The 16,294-nt window shown below is 39.7% G+C and overlaps 1 protein-coding gene across 1 annotated transcript in view; it reads left to right on the forward strand.

Annotated features, from left to right (window-relative positions):
* The window catches only part of LAMA3 (laminin subunit alpha 3), a 106,085-nt gene that overhangs the window by 74,652 nt on the left and 15,139 nt on the right, over window positions 1–16,294 (forward strand). The window contains exons 45-59 of the mRNA XM_065668132.1: window positions 943–1,049; window positions 3,681–3,731; window positions 4,122–4,273; window positions 4,817–4,927; window positions 5,027–5,138; window positions 5,711–5,878; window positions 7,002–7,198; window positions 8,552–8,668; window positions 9,121–9,275; window positions 10,631–10,772; window positions 11,278–11,377; window positions 11,742–11,858; window positions 11,943–12,122; window positions 13,898–14,040; window positions 15,129–15,305. Of these exons, the coding sequence (XP_065524204.1) occupies window positions 943–1,049; window positions 3,681–3,731; window positions 4,122–4,273; window positions 4,817–4,927; window positions 5,027–5,138; window positions 5,711–5,878; window positions 7,002–7,198; window positions 8,552–8,668; window positions 9,121–9,275; window positions 10,631–10,772; window positions 11,278–11,377; window positions 11,742–11,858; window positions 11,943–12,122; window positions 13,898–14,040; window positions 15,129–15,305 (2,029 nt within the window). The remainder of the gene's footprint in view (window positions 1–942; window positions 1,050–3,680; window positions 3,732–4,121; window positions 4,274–4,816; window positions 4,928–5,026; window positions 5,139–5,710; window positions 5,879–7,001; window positions 7,199–8,551; window positions 8,669–9,120; window positions 9,276–10,630; window positions 10,773–11,277; window positions 11,378–11,741; window positions 11,859–11,942; window positions 12,123–13,897; window positions 14,041–15,128; window positions 15,306–16,294) is intronic.

Consider the following 16,294-nt stretch of genomic DNA (forward strand, 5'->3'; position numbering starts at 1 on the left):
ATGTGCTCCACATGTGGAGCGTACAAACACAATGCTGGAACCATCTTTTTTGCTGGAGCATTGCAGCAGTTTGACAAAACACAAGTGACACAGCATGGCAGTTCCAGGCAGGCAAAGGAAGCAATTTCACTGAGTTTTAAATCCAGAGGAATTTAATTGTAATAGAGTAGTGTTGTCTGGTTTGGAAATTTGAGGCCAATAAATCTGAAGATAGTACCTCTAGTAGCACATTGTCTTATGCTTCAAGACTGTTACCTTTGATATCTAAGCTTCAGGTTATATAAAAGTTTTCTCTTCCAGATCTAGCTTCATGATGTACCTCAGCTGCTCATCTTGGCCCTTTTATCCCACATTGCCACTTCTATCCATCTTACAACAGAGTGACTTTTAAGATTATTATCTAGCTATCTGAGCAGTACATTTTACCTATAAAATATTTTCTCACATTCAGACAGGCTGCTTTGCTAGCAGGTGGTACAGGAGGTATCATCCATCACAAGGGTGATAATGTCATTCAGTGCAATTGCTGTTTGAAATCTCAACATGCACTTGCAGGATGATTCTCCTTACTATGTGTTTTCTGGTGGGATCACAGACCAGAATGGTGTGATTTGCTGGGTTAAGCCTTGTCAAATTCTCTGTGTATGTATGTATCTGTGTGCATTGTGGGTTTTTTTCAGACTAAGTGAATTATTCCTATACGAGCATTGTGGGAGTTCTTCTATTTATAGAAAAAAATCTGCAGTACTTGGAAAGATATTTTTTAGCACAGTGCAGGGGATACTGTAAACCAGAAATAAACCCTTTTTGTCTAAGACATGAAATCAAAAGTTCTTGAAAGTTTCTTCAGGAGAATAACGGGGGGATTTTTGTCAAGGGAAAGTATATTTCACAAAAGTAGCTCAACTACTTAATAAAAAGTACTTGTATCTCTTCATCTAGCTGTGCTCCAGGATATTTTGGAAATCCACAGAAATATGGAGGCTACTGTCAGAAATGTAATTGTAATAATAATGGACAGCTGGCTAGCTGTGACCACCTGACTGGAGGTACGTGAGAGCTTGTGAAAATGGAAGTGAGTGTCGTTGTCTCTCTGGGAAGCAAAGAAGGAATGTACTTATCTGAGTGGTACTGAAGGAAAGATCTAGGCTTGTAAGAAATGTAGCTCAGTCTTAACAAAAATTAAGATTTTCTAAAACCTAACATTGTGGCTTGTTCTGAGTCATTGAATTCACCTTTGTGAGCTATATTATTGTGTATTTCCCTTCATTAATATTACCAATTTTATTTTGTTTTTCTGTTTCATGGATATGTTTTTGCGTATGTTTTATGCATCGTGGTTTTTCTGCTGACATGGTTAAGCCATATCTTGTCAGTCTGCGTTATGGACTTAGGAAACTGAGCAGTCTCAACATGCCTTTTTAAAATGTATTTGGGACGGATTAGTGACATCTTCAGAGCCTGCATCAGTCTCTGCCTTCTTAGATATCCAAGCTAACTGTGTTTACAGTGGAAGTTAGGACCTGACTTAGGAGGCTGTTTTATAAATCCTGCTATACATTGTGCTGCAGTCTAAAACATCCATGATTTTCCCAGAATCAGTCACACATGTACTCCCCTAGTAGTAAACTCTCATAAGATTATTATGCCACTGGCATATGTTTGCTTTATCTGTTACAATTCTAAAGGGGCTGATCCTACTTTCTTCAGCCTGTCTTTACCTCGATTTATCTCAGTTCCTTGGGATACACATTTCTATTCAGAAGCACATAAGTCACTGCTGCTGAAAAGGACCTTATTCTCTCATATTTCCATTCCCCAATAAAATTACAATTTTCTTTCCCCATAGACAGCTTTTCCTCCTCAGATGTCAGTGAAATGTCAAACTAATAACTCCTACTATTTCCACGCTCTTCATTTTTCTGCACTGCTGTTCATGCTGCATTCAAGTAACTCCAAGGATTACCTTATTTTTCCTTGGTCACAGAAATCAGAAAACCAGCAAGTATATGTGAACTGCTGTTGGCAGCTGGGGCAATTTTTCAGTAGCTAGTTCTCATTTCATATTTCATCACTGACGTAATACATCTTGATTGTATTTATACCTGTGTGGAACAGATCCAAGCAGTGTTTGATCTTTTCTCATTCCTTTCTTCTTGAAGCAAAAGTTTGCTAGGACTAACTAATCTGCAGGGCAAAATTCAACAAGTCTGTTTTCAGTTTGTCTCCAACCGTACATTCTGAGTAGCCCTCTCTTTCCCTGCATGAGGAATAAAACCCTCTGTGATCATCAGCACAGCGTGTTCTAGCAGGTTTCTTGTGCATGATGTTCGGCACTTGGCCAGACTTTCTCATTTCACCATTTCTTGGCTGATGTTTGTGCAGAGGCTGTAGTAATAGGTTTCTTTAATTGGTACTTCACTGTGACAGCTGAAATGTGTCTGGTGTTAGCTGAATTGCACAACAGCCAAACTGGACAGGTATTTGGATTTCAGAACAAATTCCTTCATTCTCTTACAAATATATTCTTTGTGACTTGTCTCCTTTTGGCGGCAGCACTCATTTCCAATCCCATTTAGCTTCCTGATGACTTAATGTGCAAGTGCCAAAGGAAATGGCACAGCTCTGCGGTTGGTTCCATGCTGTTTCATGCTGCTGCTAAAGTTCGGGTCTGATTTTATCACTGTAACCTCTCACAGTCTCAAGCTGTTGTTGACTCATGACAGCAGCAGCCTATACCCTGAGTGCATCCTTTTCTGTCAAAGATATGCACATTTCATTTTCAAGAGGAGATGAGAGTTTGGCAGTATGACTAAGCCTGTAAAAGAGACCTGGGCATCAAGATGGGGAAGGTTCCTGTCCTGTATGATGGCATTTTTAGGAGCCACTTCCCCTCCTGACTCCAAGAAATTGGGATCCCAGCATGTCACAATCCCACATGCACCTGGAGAGTCTTAAGCTTCTTATAACAGGGTTTGTAAACCAAATAAACTAACTGAATCAGCACACTGGACAGGCAGCCACTTATGCTAGCTTCTTGGAAAGTCTGATGGCAATGTTTGTTATATACCACTTGTATCTCTGGTCCAAGTTCCATGCCTTGGGTTACATACAGGGCCTCCTTCCACGCGTAACTGTGGATTTCTCTCAAACTTGATTAATTGCTTAATCTCACAAACTGTGACAGGTAGTCCATAGATATTTCCCAGTTCCCTGTGGGTAAGGCATCCTTTGAGGAATCAGAATATGTGGTGTGAACATGGATGCTAAAGCGAAGGGATTTATTTGAACCTATGTCCTGGGTAAAATGCCTTAATGCTTGTAATATAGTCTTGGCTCTAGTCCTGGTGGTGTTATTCTAGGCAAATTCTAGCAGTACATTCTGTCTACTTGATGTGAGAGCCTCTTGCTGCTAAGTAACGTATATTGGTTGGGGTTACAGTCAGTTTTCTTTGAGGGATGAAAAAGGTGTTGATCTCAGCAAGGCATAGGTGGGAGCTGAATGTTTTGGCATGCTCATGTCTTCTGGGAATTTCAGCTTGTTCATGGTGGGTGTGGATTTATGAAAGGGCAGCACTGTGTGTTGCATGGCTGCCAACCATGAAAAGTGAAGGCAAAAATGCAATAGTAGTATTTCTATAAGAAAACTTTGATTACTAACGAGACTCTTGTGATTTCAGAATGTTTCAATAATGAACCAAAAGATGTGGATCCCAATGAAGATTGTGACCGTAAGTAATAAAGTAGAACTGGACTTTGATTGCCTTCTGCTGGCTTTGGGTACATATCAGTGACTCCTTAAGGGGGACACAGTTTAAAAAGGTCTGGAGGTGTCCTATGATGAATCTTTTGAAAACAAATATTCAATGAAACACTTTGAATAAAATATAAAGGAGGCGGTCAGTTAGCCAGATATAAATGGGGCCTCCTCCTCATTTCTGCCTCTGATCACCCTCCTTAATACTCTGGGCTTTGTTGTTGCATTTGCTGCTCAGGCAGTACTAGATGACAAGTATCAAAGTGTTTCCAGTCCGTCTCATTTATTAATATAATCAGTGAAATGTTCTCTGCACCAAATACTAATAACAAGTATTGCTTTCATTTGCTCATGCACCCTCCAGCTTGCGATAGCTGTGTAATGACACTGCTGAAGGATTTGGGCACAATAGGTGATGAGCTTCAGCTGATTAAGTCTCAGCTGCAAAATGTCCATGCAAGTAGCCACACACTGGAGCAGATGAGACGTTTGGAAACACGCATCAAGGACTTAAAGGTAGGTACACATATACAGAAAAGCAGATTTCAGATTAAGCTGATAAGAGCTGAACCTAGGAACTTCAGCATTTTGTGACCTTGCAAGGAAACATACGTTAACGCTTGATTCCAAATACCAGATGCCAACAGCACTGGGCTTCACTTGTTAGAGGACCGTTGTTGTTTCCATGTCATTCTCTGAAAGAGAATCAGTATCTCTGCTTTTTCTGAGGCCTGCTCACCTTGAAAGCTGTATCTCCAAGGTTTCCCTATAGCTCTGTCCTTTTCCAGCACTTATACCTCTGCATTACCAAAAATCCTTAACATTCCAATTGCCAGTACCAAAATTCATCCTAAAAAGAATTTCTTTGGTTGGAATAGCAGTTGCTGTACTCACAGATAAGAAAGCCCAGGGTTTGGGCGGCAACTGGTCAGCCTTCTTGTCAGTAATACTGCTTTTATTCACCTTGGATAAAGATCTAACCCAGTGACTTTTTGCTTTTGCATCTCCTGTGTATGAGTAATTCGTTGGATTTTATTTTTTTTCTTCCTTTCTTTTCAGGGCTTATTGAACAATTACCATTCTGTTGTACACAATCAGGGTTCAAAGGTAGATGAATTGGAGACAGAAATCTTTAACCTAAATCATGATGTAAATGCTCTGCAGGAAAAGGTGACTTACCAAATCAATTTGAAAATACACATTTCTTTACTATGTATTAGCATGCTGTATCCAGGTATTTTTAATCTAATAATGTTTTGCCCTTGCTAGGCTGATATGAACTACAAAGCAGCTGAGACATTGTTTAACAATTTTGGCCAAACTCATCAGAAAGGAAAGGATTTGGTTTCACAAATACGAATAGTTGTCAATAATATACAAGGTAAAACCAATTTTTAACTCCATAACATGTTTTGTTTGAAGGAATCTATTCAAGTTTATTTACAATATTCATAATTAAGCATAGAGGTTTTCTTTGAAAACAACTTCATAAATCAGAACTTATACATAGCTGTGAAATTCACTCTTCCTATTAGAAATATAATATATAATGTTAGTTTAGGAGCCTACCTTCTCTGAGTAGTGAATAGGGACAGAGAGGATTTAGCACAGGCACATTTAGAGCTGTATATGACTATCCTGACTTTAGTCCGACTTTAGTCAGGACTGCCACAGTCTCTGACTTTAGTCAGGACTCTCACAGGCTCTTTAAAGTTAGAACCTTAAAATTGTTGCTGTGAAGTGGGTGAGTTAGGACAAATTTCAAACCCAATGCCATCTTACTAGCTCCCGTTGTGTAACATGGCATACTTTTCAGCTTAATACAATTAATGCAAAATGGATCTGCTTCATTAAGGAATTATAGAATAGGTATGTCTTTTTTCACAGAAGTTTGTCATTTTTGTCTTTTGCATAGTCTTAAGTGCATTCCCTCTTTGACAATACTTTTTTCAGTGCTCTTGGAACAAGTAGCTGGTACAAATGCAGAAGGTAACAACCTACCCTTGGGAGATGCTGCCAAAGAACTGGCCGAAGCTCAACGCATGATGATGGAGATGCGAAACCGTAACTTTGGCCAACTTCAAGCAGAGGCAGAGAAGGAGCGAACAGCAGCTCAGCTGCGTAAGAGCTTGTTCTCTTAGCTTCTTACTCTCTAGAAAGATTGATCTGAAATCTGAAGTGTTACTGATTGGGAGGTAGTGCAGGGAAGCGCATTTTGCAGTGTACCCCTGGGATCAGTAGTGGTCGTTAGTCAACAGGAAAGTGCTAGCTCTGGAGGCATTTTTAGTTTGTTATGGAAGAAACTGAGTTGAGTTGGGGAGGAGACCCAGTAGATCATTCCTTCGTAACTAGGTTTATCTCAGTAAAATTAAGACATAGATGATCCTAATATACTTACCGAGTGCTTCTGTGTATTATAATATATAGACTATGCTACCTGCAGCTATTTTAGAGGAACTGCAGGTGTAATTTAACAACAGAGTTTCAGAATCTGCTCGAGTGGTTCAAGGGCCAGATCATACAAAGATAAGGAAGTTCAGAAGTTCTGGTTGCACTTGTACACCCTTATATGTTCTCTGCATGTATTTAACTGGGACATTCAGAAACCTGATTCCAGACATTACAGACAGCAAGTACATCAAAGTCACAGGCTTATCTCATAAGCAGGGGTATAGTTGAGGAATGTGAAAGACTTTATAAGTGGTAGTCATTTCCCCTAACTTTGGAGTCTGATACCTACCTCAGAGAAACTCTTCTGTACCCTATCTCATAGGCAGTGAAACAGGCACTCTTAAGAGTGTGATTCATTTGACCTCTTTTATGTTTCTAACTTCTTTGAGATTCAACATGCCCTTATCTCTCCGGTGGTTACAGAGGAAGCTTTGGTGACTGGCACAGATGTAGCCATCTACATTGTAGATGAAATTGTTGATGAAATTGTTAGTTGCATATAAATCAAAAAAAAAGTCAGGTTTTGCAGATTTTCTTCCTTAATTTAGAAATTGCCAAATAAATGCAATTATTTCTGCTCTGTGTCTGCAACAGCAAACTAGCAAGCATATTTGACCCAGTGAGATGCTGAATAGCATCTCTGCTACAGTAACACTGAAATTAGCACTACGAAGGGTGCTTAGTATTTCACGCAACCACAACTTTCTAATCCTAAATGTCAAGCCCTTTTGAAGGAAGTTTGTTCTGGTTCACTCTTTGAACAAAACTTTTCTTTCTGGTCCTGATACTGCAGTACTGGCACGTATTAAGAATGAACTACAAAAGTACCACCAAGAAAATCACGGGCTTATTAAAATTGTGAGGGAGTCATTGAATGAATATGAATCAAAAATCACTGACCTACGTGAAGCTCTGAATGAGGCGACGGGACAAATCAAGCAGGCTGAAAACTTAAACAGAGATAATGGAGTTCTGCTGGAAGATATTAAGGTACTGTCAGGGCTTGGGAGAAGAAAGTTAAACCTCAGGAGATAAGAAGTGCTTTTAACCTTCCAAAGCCAAGTAGCACTAATTCTTTAGACTTTCTTCAAGGTCTTTTTCCATCTTTAGGTGTATGTATGGACAGCTATAAATGTAGTCTACTCCCACTTGTGGTCTTTTAATGTGATTGGGACAGTGTGACCAAGACTAGTGTGATGAGTGGGAGAGTCTCTGCCTAGCACTTCTCTTCAGCTACCACTAGCCTTTTGTTTTTTCCTATTCTGGATCAAATTCCTGATGTATTTCTTTATAGGAAGTTCCTTAAAGTATTTGGCCTTATCAGTCGTGAAAGATGGGAGCAATAATGTGTGCAATACTGTTAAATTATTTGGGATTAGTATTCTACAGAACTTTTTCTGAGGTCTCACCAGAAAGGTGACAAGAAACAGCTGCACTCCTGAGAGTGCTTGATTTTTAGAGCTGGTGAAGTAGTACAAGAAAAAAGGGTATGCTGCAGGACTCATTCTTTTACATTAAATGTGGTTTTGCTAGAATATGTCACTGGCTTAGCACACTCATGTCTATCCAGTTTGCTAACACTGCTTGAACAAAAGAATTTCAACAGTCCCTTTTGATATTTAATTGTACTTTCATGTGCATTGACTGTACAATATGATTGGCAAATAAGTATGCACAGTTGTGTTCAATGATGGATGCATCTGTACAAGTGCATCTGCTACTGATACACTTACCTGGCAGAGACTGAACACGTTGCAATGAAAGAAACCCAGCCAAGGAAAGGTAACACATGCTTACCTGCAACACCACTTGTCTGTCTGGGTTTGTGGTATGCCATTGCCACGGAGCTACACCATGAATTGTCACAGGGCTGCTCAAGTCATTCCTCTCACAGCTTTCAAGAGGATAAGGTGGGGAGGTTTCCCACCCCCTTTCTGATAAGATCCCCAGATGAAGGGTTACTGCTATCATTTTATTTCTGACTTTGAGAGAACGGAAAAAATTAGGATAGTCACCAGGGAGCTGGTTTTGAAGTTTCCAGGTTTGAGAGATCAGACACTTAGATGGCCTGTCCTGACAGTTCATCTCAGCTGACCCTTAGTACTTTTACTTTGAGTGCTCATAACTGAACTATTGTAGCCTGGTGTCCAGTGCTATTCTATGCTCCTGCAGACTCCTGAGTTTTCTCATACTTTTAATCAGTAGGATATCATTAGTCTTTAAACAGTATAGGGACCTGATTAACAGAGTGATAGTACCTTTGGTAAATCCTACTGCAAACTAGATTAGATAGATACGGTTCTCCCTGTGTCTCATTTTTAACCCAGGCACATTTTTCCTCAGAAACGGATAGAGGAGACAAATGTACAACAGAATGGTATCTTGGATATTCTAAGCTCTGCCCGATCTTCCCTGACACAAGCTAACAGCGTACTTGGATTACTGCAAAAGAGCAAAGAGGTATAATTAACCATCTTATGGTTAGACCCCACAATGTCTTGCTGGCACTATAATGGGTAGCATAGTTCAACAGCTAGAGAAGCTAGTGTAAGAGAAGCTTGTTGAGGGTTGTGATGTGTCTGAGCTGCAGATATCGGAATGTGGGAGAATATCTGTGAGAAATACCATTATGCAATTGTGTTATTTTTATATTTCTTTTTGGGCAATAGCTTTTAGCCACTGTCAAAGACAGGGTACTGGGCTAGAAGGGTCTGCCTCAGTTGTTACCTAAAGGGCCGGGAAGCATAATGTAATGACTAGCAGTTGTTTCCAGTAATCTGCAGAATAATTTGTAAGGAAATGGTTTTCCCCTTGGTCTTGTCAGGTGCAAGGTATGTGTAACACTGAAGGAGACAAAGACAAAATCAAACGTGTATGAATACAAATAAAATTCTGTCTATATAAACCCATAGGAATACGAAAGCCTGGCTGCTCAGCTGGATGGAGCAAGGAAGGATATGAATGAAAAGCTGACAAATAGCTCCTTATCAGCCAACAAAGAACCGTTGGTGGTGAGGGCTGAGGAACATGCCAAATCTTTGCAAGACTTGGCAAAACAACTGGAAGAGTATGTTGCCATTTCTGTAAATGAGCAATTTTTGTACATAACATCCGTGGTTGCAATGCTCTGTCTGTAACTTCACTTGCTTTAATGACTATTCGCAGAGTTAGAAATTTGGTTTCTTTTTCTGCTTCTTCATGAGGTACAGATGATTTCTTTCCTTTTTTCCCCACAAATCAGGTCTTTCTGTATTTTTCGTGACTTTTTCCTTTTCCCAGAAGTGGGGGGTTCCCATTATACAGTTTTGTATTACTGCACTAACACTTCAGTAACTTCTTACTAAAGAGAAAATCCTCATGTATAAAGTGGGAAGATGTTTAGAATATCTTTTTTGTAGTGTTATTTCCTGTACCTGTACTCAGGGATACTTTAATTATATCACCAAATTGGGGCAAATCTTTGGAAGAAATGCTATCTCGTCAGTCTTCAGACATGCCTGTTTAGCATTAGTGAGGAAAAGATTTCTTATGGTTTTCTCATCCTTCAAGGAATCTTCTAGGAAGGCAAAAAAATTATTAACTTCATGTGAATCAAGTATCTCCCTCTCCATTACTTGCCATTACTTGTACTTTACCTTAGAATTACGATTGAGGTTTTGGAGACCTTTTATGGTCAGCAGAACAAAACAGAAAAAGTGGTATCCCAATTTATATTTTTTTTCCTGTGCAAATTGCTTGCATTTTGCCGTTAATCCACGTAGAAACTCTCAAAAAGTAAAACTCAAAGATACCTAACTCGGCTGGAAAAATCTGGCTTTCAAAAAATTAGTTTCCAGCGTGATTTTTTTTTTCAGTTAAGAAGACGCTGTTCTCATAAATATAAGGCAGCTAATACAGGGCAACAGCATAGCTCATGGGGAGTGGATAGAAGAGACTTTGTCTGTTGTTTCTAATTCCTGAGTTGTCATATTGGTTCCTGGGGAAAACACAAGAGGTCTTGTAGTTGCTCCATCTTGTGCTCCATCTGCCACTCCTGTAGGATGCTGGAACCGCCAGAGATGATCTGGAAGCTGCAGTTCTCTAAACTGAATTGTATTTGGATGGCTGTGATCGAGGTGGCTTATTGACCTTGTGCCTTGGTGAATTCTCCCTATCATTTGGAGGCCCACAGTAGTGCTTTTCCAAATGCATGAGCTTATACTCTTATCCTGAAGAATCTTGAAGAATCATATTGGTCTACCTCCAGGACTGCTATTTTTTCAGAATGAAATTAGAGATCTAACTGATCTGTATGCAGTGCTTCTGTGTATTATTTTCTGTATTGGCATTACTTTGAAAATACTGAGTTCAGATCTATTTGGAATACTTCTTGAATCCCCCAGTCTTTGCAGAAGACTGAATTTTTCACTCTGTTTCCCACAGAATAAAGAACAGTGCCAGGAAGGACGAGTTGGTAGGCTGCGCTGTGGAAGCTTCTACTGCCTATGACAATATTATTAATGCCATCAAAGCAGCAGAGGAAGCAGCCAAAAAAGCTGGGAATGCAGCTGACTCAGCTCTATCAGTAAGTACCCCTAAGTGGCCAAATGCTGGTAAACTTGTTGCAACTAGATATTACTCTTTTGCACTTGATTCAGCACTAAAGATGCTAAAGCATTAGTTAATGCCTTTCTGACGAGGCTGTCCATATAAATACTAATCATTACTTTCAGTGCAAAATAGAGATCTGCATAAGGCAAGCCCTGTAATCACTGAAGGTGATTTCAAGTATTCACTTTTACTTTTTACTACTAATGCCCACAAGCTCTTCAGCAGAGGAGTAGCATTTAACAGCCGTGTGCTATTAATTTCTTCCTAATACTCCAAAATCAGAAGTTTGCTAAAGACCAAGGTTGTATTATGCTTAAATTAATCCTAACAATTGTTGTTAAAGGTGGTGTTCTTCAAATGAAAACTCTACTCTTGCATGGTTACTTTTTTAAGATGGATTGGGCTATCTCTTTTACTCTTTAAATGTTACTATATTTATTAAAGCAATCTTACAGTACCATGCTTCTCTTTATTATTAGACTGTGAAGAGAGAAGACCTAGCAGGAAAAGCTGCAAGGTTAAAAACTGAGAGCACTACACTCTTGAATCAAGCACAGGGGACTGAAAAGACATTGAAAGGTACCAAGAAAGAAGGTGACAGTAAAAATACTGGCACAACATGAGAAGCTTTCACTGAACTAAAAATTTTCACAGTTCAGAAAAGCTCTGCAGCACCTATTGACCCAAAAGAGGCTGGTTATGACGAGACATCTTGTCGTGGTTATTTCCAATGTAAAGAGGCAAGAAAGCAGATTTCCTACATCCGCTTATGCTATACACCTTTGCAGTACTCCTGTCCAGCAAATCTTTCGCCTTATGTCTGTTTAGCAGTGCATTCAATACGAGCTATGGAAGAGTGCAGGCTGGTGCTGTGGCACCACCTGTCCAACAGGAAGGTGGTATTTTGGTTTAAAATTCATGCAGGACATTCACTGTTTTACAGCCATTGGTCCAACCCTTGAAGATATAAAGCAAAGACTCGATGTCACTGATGGAAAGAAGAATACACTGCAAGTTGATATTGTTACTCTTCAAAATAATCTCAATGGGATAAATAGAGGTTAGTTATTTACTGATCACTTCTGTTTGCCTCTTTCATCTGTTACCATAAGAATCTGCATATGCATTTGTGTGTGCGTTTCAGATGACATCGACAGCATCATCACCGATGCAAAGAACATGGTAAAAAGTGCTGAGGATGTCACAACCAATGTACTGGATGAACTGCTCCCAATTCAAGAAGATGTGGAAAAAATGAAGAGTACCTATGGAAGCACACAGAGTGCCGGCTTCAATAAAGCATTGATGGAGGCAAACAATTCAGGTACTGCAGGTGCTACCTGAAACCTGCCAAGTTAGGTGAACATGTTCAGTTTTGCAGCAGAAATTTTAGTGATCCAAAAGTTAAGCACCTAGCGTAAGCTAGTATTCTGAGCTTGCTTTATTGCCAGTAGAAAGGGACAGGTAGAGCAGAAGGTGATTAAGGCCATTCTGTGGAACATATTAAAAGATGGCTGGTCTCTAAAGATTTGAAGGGTGTCCCAGACTTTAGTACTAGGTGCAATCCTTTTTAACATCTTAATGATCTGGATGATGGGGCAGAGTGTGCCCTCAGCAAGCTTGCTGGTGACACAAAACTGTGAGGAATGGATGATACACTAGAGGGCCATGCTGCCATCCAGACACGTTGCAGAAATAGGCTGACAGGAACCTCATGAACTTCAACAAGGAGAAGTCTGGTACTGGAGGAGAAAACTCAAAACCCCCATTGCACCAGTATATGCTAGAGGGTGGCTAAGCTGGAAAGCAGGTTTGCAGAAAAGGACTTGTGGTTGCTGGTGAGCAGCAAGTTGAACATGAGCCAGCAGTGTGCCCTCGCTGAAAAGGCTGAAACACAGGAGGTTCCCTCTGAACATCAGGAAATACTCTTTTACTTTGGGGGTGACCTAGCACTAGCACAGGTTGTCTAAGGAGGTTGTAGAGTCCTCGCTGATATTCAAAAGTCCTTCATCCTTGGTGATATTCAAAAGCCATCTGGACAAGATTTTGGGCAACTGGCCGTGCCTGAGCACAGGGGTTGGACAAGATGATCTGCAGGGGTCCCTTCCAACCTCAGCAGCTCTGTGATTCTGTGATTTTTCTACTACACTGACTAGAGAAGGGACCTAGCTAGATCCAGCTTAGGCTAGATGTCTGTTGGCTGAAATTAAGTGAAATGGACTGCATAAAGCCTGTGTTGAATACAAAATAAGGGGCAATCACAAACAGCATCTTTTTTCAGCGACTTTGATAAAGTCAAGTGAGAGTAAACATTTTAAATAAGATAAATACAAGAGCTAGCCCTGCATGTTATTGCAGTCATAAGTCATTCTTGCAGTTGCAAGACCAGCTTAGGAGTCATATTTAGAAAAATAATAGGTCTTGATTTCTTTTTATTTGCCTTCTGCATCACAGGCTTTCTTTTTTTTTTCTTTTTTTTTTACTCAATCACAGGAGATGAAAAATTGTTTCCCATTTTAATGAAAGTTTAAGTTCTCATATTAGCTCCTTTTCTCCTAAAATAAACCTGCCCTGATATTGTAAGGCTCACTACTGAATTGTGATGACTAGCAACCCTGACACAAGAATATAAGGCATGCCCTACTCGGTCAGGCCAGCAGTCTGCCTATCCCAGTATTCACTCTCCAGCAGCTGCAGATGATGTTACTCAGGGAATGCACATAAGCCTGACCCCTGTCTGTTGTCCATTATCCTCATTCTGCCTTAGCATCCCCAGTCACTTGATAATAATGTTAGAGAGAATATCCTGTCTGTTCTATTTAATATTTTTTTCTGGACCTGAATTTATCTGATATGTTTTTGGAAGTGCTGATTCTGTCTGCATCTGCAAATACCTTTGGCCACAAATTCCCAGAGTACCATAACCTCTGTTTAAACTGCTAGCTTCAGTAAGGGCTTCTTAATATTGTAGGATTAATGAAAACAGTTCTGTCATCACCCTGCTCACTGCTTTTTTTGATAGTTGTGTAGTGCTATCATATTTTTGCATCTGTTTTCCTCCTCCTTTCCATCACGAATGATGTTGTTTTTTCATTGCAGTAAAAAAATTGACAAACAAACTTCCAGATCTGTTCAGCAAGATTGAGAGTATCAACCAACAGCTAATGCCAACAAGCAATATTTCTGAGAATGTAAATCGCATAAGAGAGCTAATTCAGCAGGCAAGAGATGCTGCAAACAAGGTCTGTCCTGAACACTGCAATTGTGCTTGACCTCAGTGGTTTGGACACACAGCAGTGCTTCGATCCTCTGTATCTTTCTAAAACTTTTTTTTTTTTTAATGTATGTGAAAGACCACACATAAATTTAATTCAACAGCACCACCCAGCACTTAAAGTAACTGTGATGATGGGAAGCATAATAATTTGTACATAAAAATGAGTGGATGCAGTAGCATTCTGCTTCATCCTCCTCCCCTAGGGTTTTCTCCAGGGCATCTCTGATACTTAGCTGTACAATAGTCTCTTGTCTTCCAAGGTATTGTGGTGGCTTTGGCAGCAGAGATAGAATTGGCTCTGTAGCTTAATGACAGGGCTGTCCACTGTGCATGGCCAGCTGAACGCTGACACTGCCAAAGAAGTTGTATAGCCCAGTGCTCTCATGTCTCCAGCTGCCTCAAGATGTCAGGAGATGGCTACTAGCATCTTCTTATTAGACTGCCATTTCTCCATTTAAGCAACTGCTGTAGTTGCTGAAGGGATAGCATGGCCTCAGGTCCCTGAGAAGCATCCCTAAGGTCATCACAAATAAACTACAGTCACAGTGAATAAGAGAAATCTGTGACTGTGGTGTAAATAGCTGTAATAGGATGTGTCTTTGCTAACATCAGAAGTGCATTATAATTTCCAACAGCTAGTCCAGTCCATCTAAGTGAAGCATCAGGATCTGTATGTAGACATCTAAATAATTCATAGGCTTACTCTATAGAGCTGCAGGGCACATTCTTCCCTGTCCGTGTATTTAAGGTAACAATTACTTGACAGAGGCATGGTAAGGGTTGATTAATTGATGTCTGTAGTAAAAAAGTACTGTGTTAAGTTAGAAGGATTGACAATACAGAATGCTGTATTATCCAGCCTGTTTCTAATTGTATTGTTTGGTAGGATCAGAGTCCAAATCTGTATTAATTGATGGCTGTAAAATGACTAGGATATGTAATAGGTTACTTTGCAATTAAATGTAACACTGAACTAAGTAGGAGTAGTAACAGATAGTTATAGTTGTTATAGTAGCAACAGATAATTATACTGAATATTTTCTTTCTTACCAGGTTGCTATTCCTATGAGGTTCAATGGCAGCTCTGGCGTGGAAGTTCGACCTCCAAGCAACCTTGAAGATCTGAAAGGCTATACTTCACTTTCTTTCTTCCTCCAAAGACCTCAGACAAGATTAGACAATCCCCAGAGGGCATCAAATAAGTTTGTACTTTACCTGGGCAATAAAAATGTAGGTATATTCTGATACTCAATCTGGTCTTTAGAACAGACAACATACTTGAGAAACAGATGGGAGATTATTTATTTTGACTGAAGTTTATAGCTACAGTAGGCCCATTTCTTCATGATTGCCATTATGTGGGGGCAGCAGTGTTTTGTTCATTCCTTCACTGACAACGTAACTTGTTGGATGACTGACTGCTTTGCCCTTTGATGCTTTGCTGTTTTGCTGCTTTAGAAGTTACTTCTCTGTCATGGATACCATCACACTGTCTTGTCAGAACTGACAGTTTCTGCAGCAGTCAGCACAAACTCAGCCTAAATCCTGCCTCAGTGTTTTGACTCTTTTCACAATATAAGTCTCTGTGAGTTTCTCTGTTGGTAAATAGAAAGTGATCATTTCGGTTTTAAAAGTCTTTCTCTTCTGAATACTCAAAACAAACCAGACCTGCTTGTGCATTCAGGCTTGCTCAAGAACCATCAAACACTTCAAAACTTTCCTGCATGCAATTCCTAACTACGTATTTTAAGTCTTGTTACCTGACAGCAGCCATATCTGTAGCGATTCTTGTGCATACACAGAAAGCAGCTTAAAAGTAGTTGTTCTACATTGGATTTCATCTTTTTATCCCCTCAATATCTGGCATTTTATCCCAGGATATCTGTTGACAGCGTTTTAATTGTTACTTGTAAAATACGGTCTGTTGAAGAAATAAAATGTGAATTGTTTGGGGAAATGACTGCTTTCAGTTAACTCAGGAGGAACCATTGTCCTGACCGAGTCTCACTCTAAATGTCTTTTTTATTTTGCAGATGTTGAGCCTAATTTTTTAGGAAAGGTGTCATGTTTTCATGGCGTTAGCTGGGAGATGTTAAAATGTGAAAATTATTTAGCTACTATCGGTATAAAAATAGAAAGCCACAGATTGCTTTTCAGTTCATTTATAGCTGTATTTGCTGAACCAATGCAACACATTACTCACTGAGTCACTCCAACAT

This window comes from Lathamus discolor, chromosome 2 (genome assembly GCF_037157495.1).
Source record: "Lathamus discolor isolate bLatDis1 chromosome 2, bLatDis1.hap1, whole genome shotgun sequence".
In the NCBI taxonomy this organism is placed as follows: domain Eukaryota; kingdom Metazoa; phylum Chordata; class Aves; order Psittaciformes; family Psittacidae; genus Lathamus; species Lathamus discolor.